A 355-nucleotide genomic window follows, 5' to 3' on the forward strand; every position below is an offset into this window, starting at 1 on the left:
CGGCGGCGGCTCCGGCTTGTAGCAATCCACGGGGAAGGGGTACACGACCAGGTGGAGGTCGGGCAGCTCCAGGGTTTTCTGGAGCAGATCCTTGAGCGCGGCCGTGGACAGGGAATTGCCGTAGAGTCCCAGGAAGCGCAGGCGGGAGCAGCGGCGCAGCGTCGGCAGCAGCGCGTCCAGGTGGGAGTCGGCCATGCGGCATTCCATGAGATCCAGGTGCAGCAGCGAGGCCGAGGTTTCCTCCAGGAGCAGCCGCAGAGGCTCCAGGAGGCCCTGGGAGAAGTCGTGGCCGCTCAGATCCAAGCGCTTGAGGGCCGGAGCGTGGAAGCTTTGGGAGAGGAAGGCGAGGTCGGCG

At 67.3% G+C, this 355-nt stretch overlaps 1 protein-coding gene across 1 annotated transcript; it reads right to left on the minus strand.

Annotated features, from left to right (window-relative positions):
• Nucleotides 1-3: 3 nt before the first annotated feature.
• On the minus strand, nucleotides 4-351 carry LOC106632214 (leucine-rich repeat-containing protein 14-like; the record flags this gene model as incomplete). The annotated part of the gene is made up of 1 exon (XM_014311726.1): nucleotides 4-351. A coding segment is annotated over one exon (348 nt), but the record flags the coding sequence as incomplete, so codon positions are not given.
• Between the last annotated feature and the right edge of the window lie 4 nt (nucleotides 352-355).

The sequence above is a fragment of the Geospiza fortis genome, unplaced genomic scaffold (assembly GCF_000277835.1).
Source record: "Geospiza fortis unplaced genomic scaffold, GeoFor_1.0 C12970398, whole genome shotgun sequence".
Lineage (NCBI taxonomy): Eukaryota > Metazoa > Chordata > Aves > Passeriformes > Thraupidae > Geospiza > Geospiza fortis.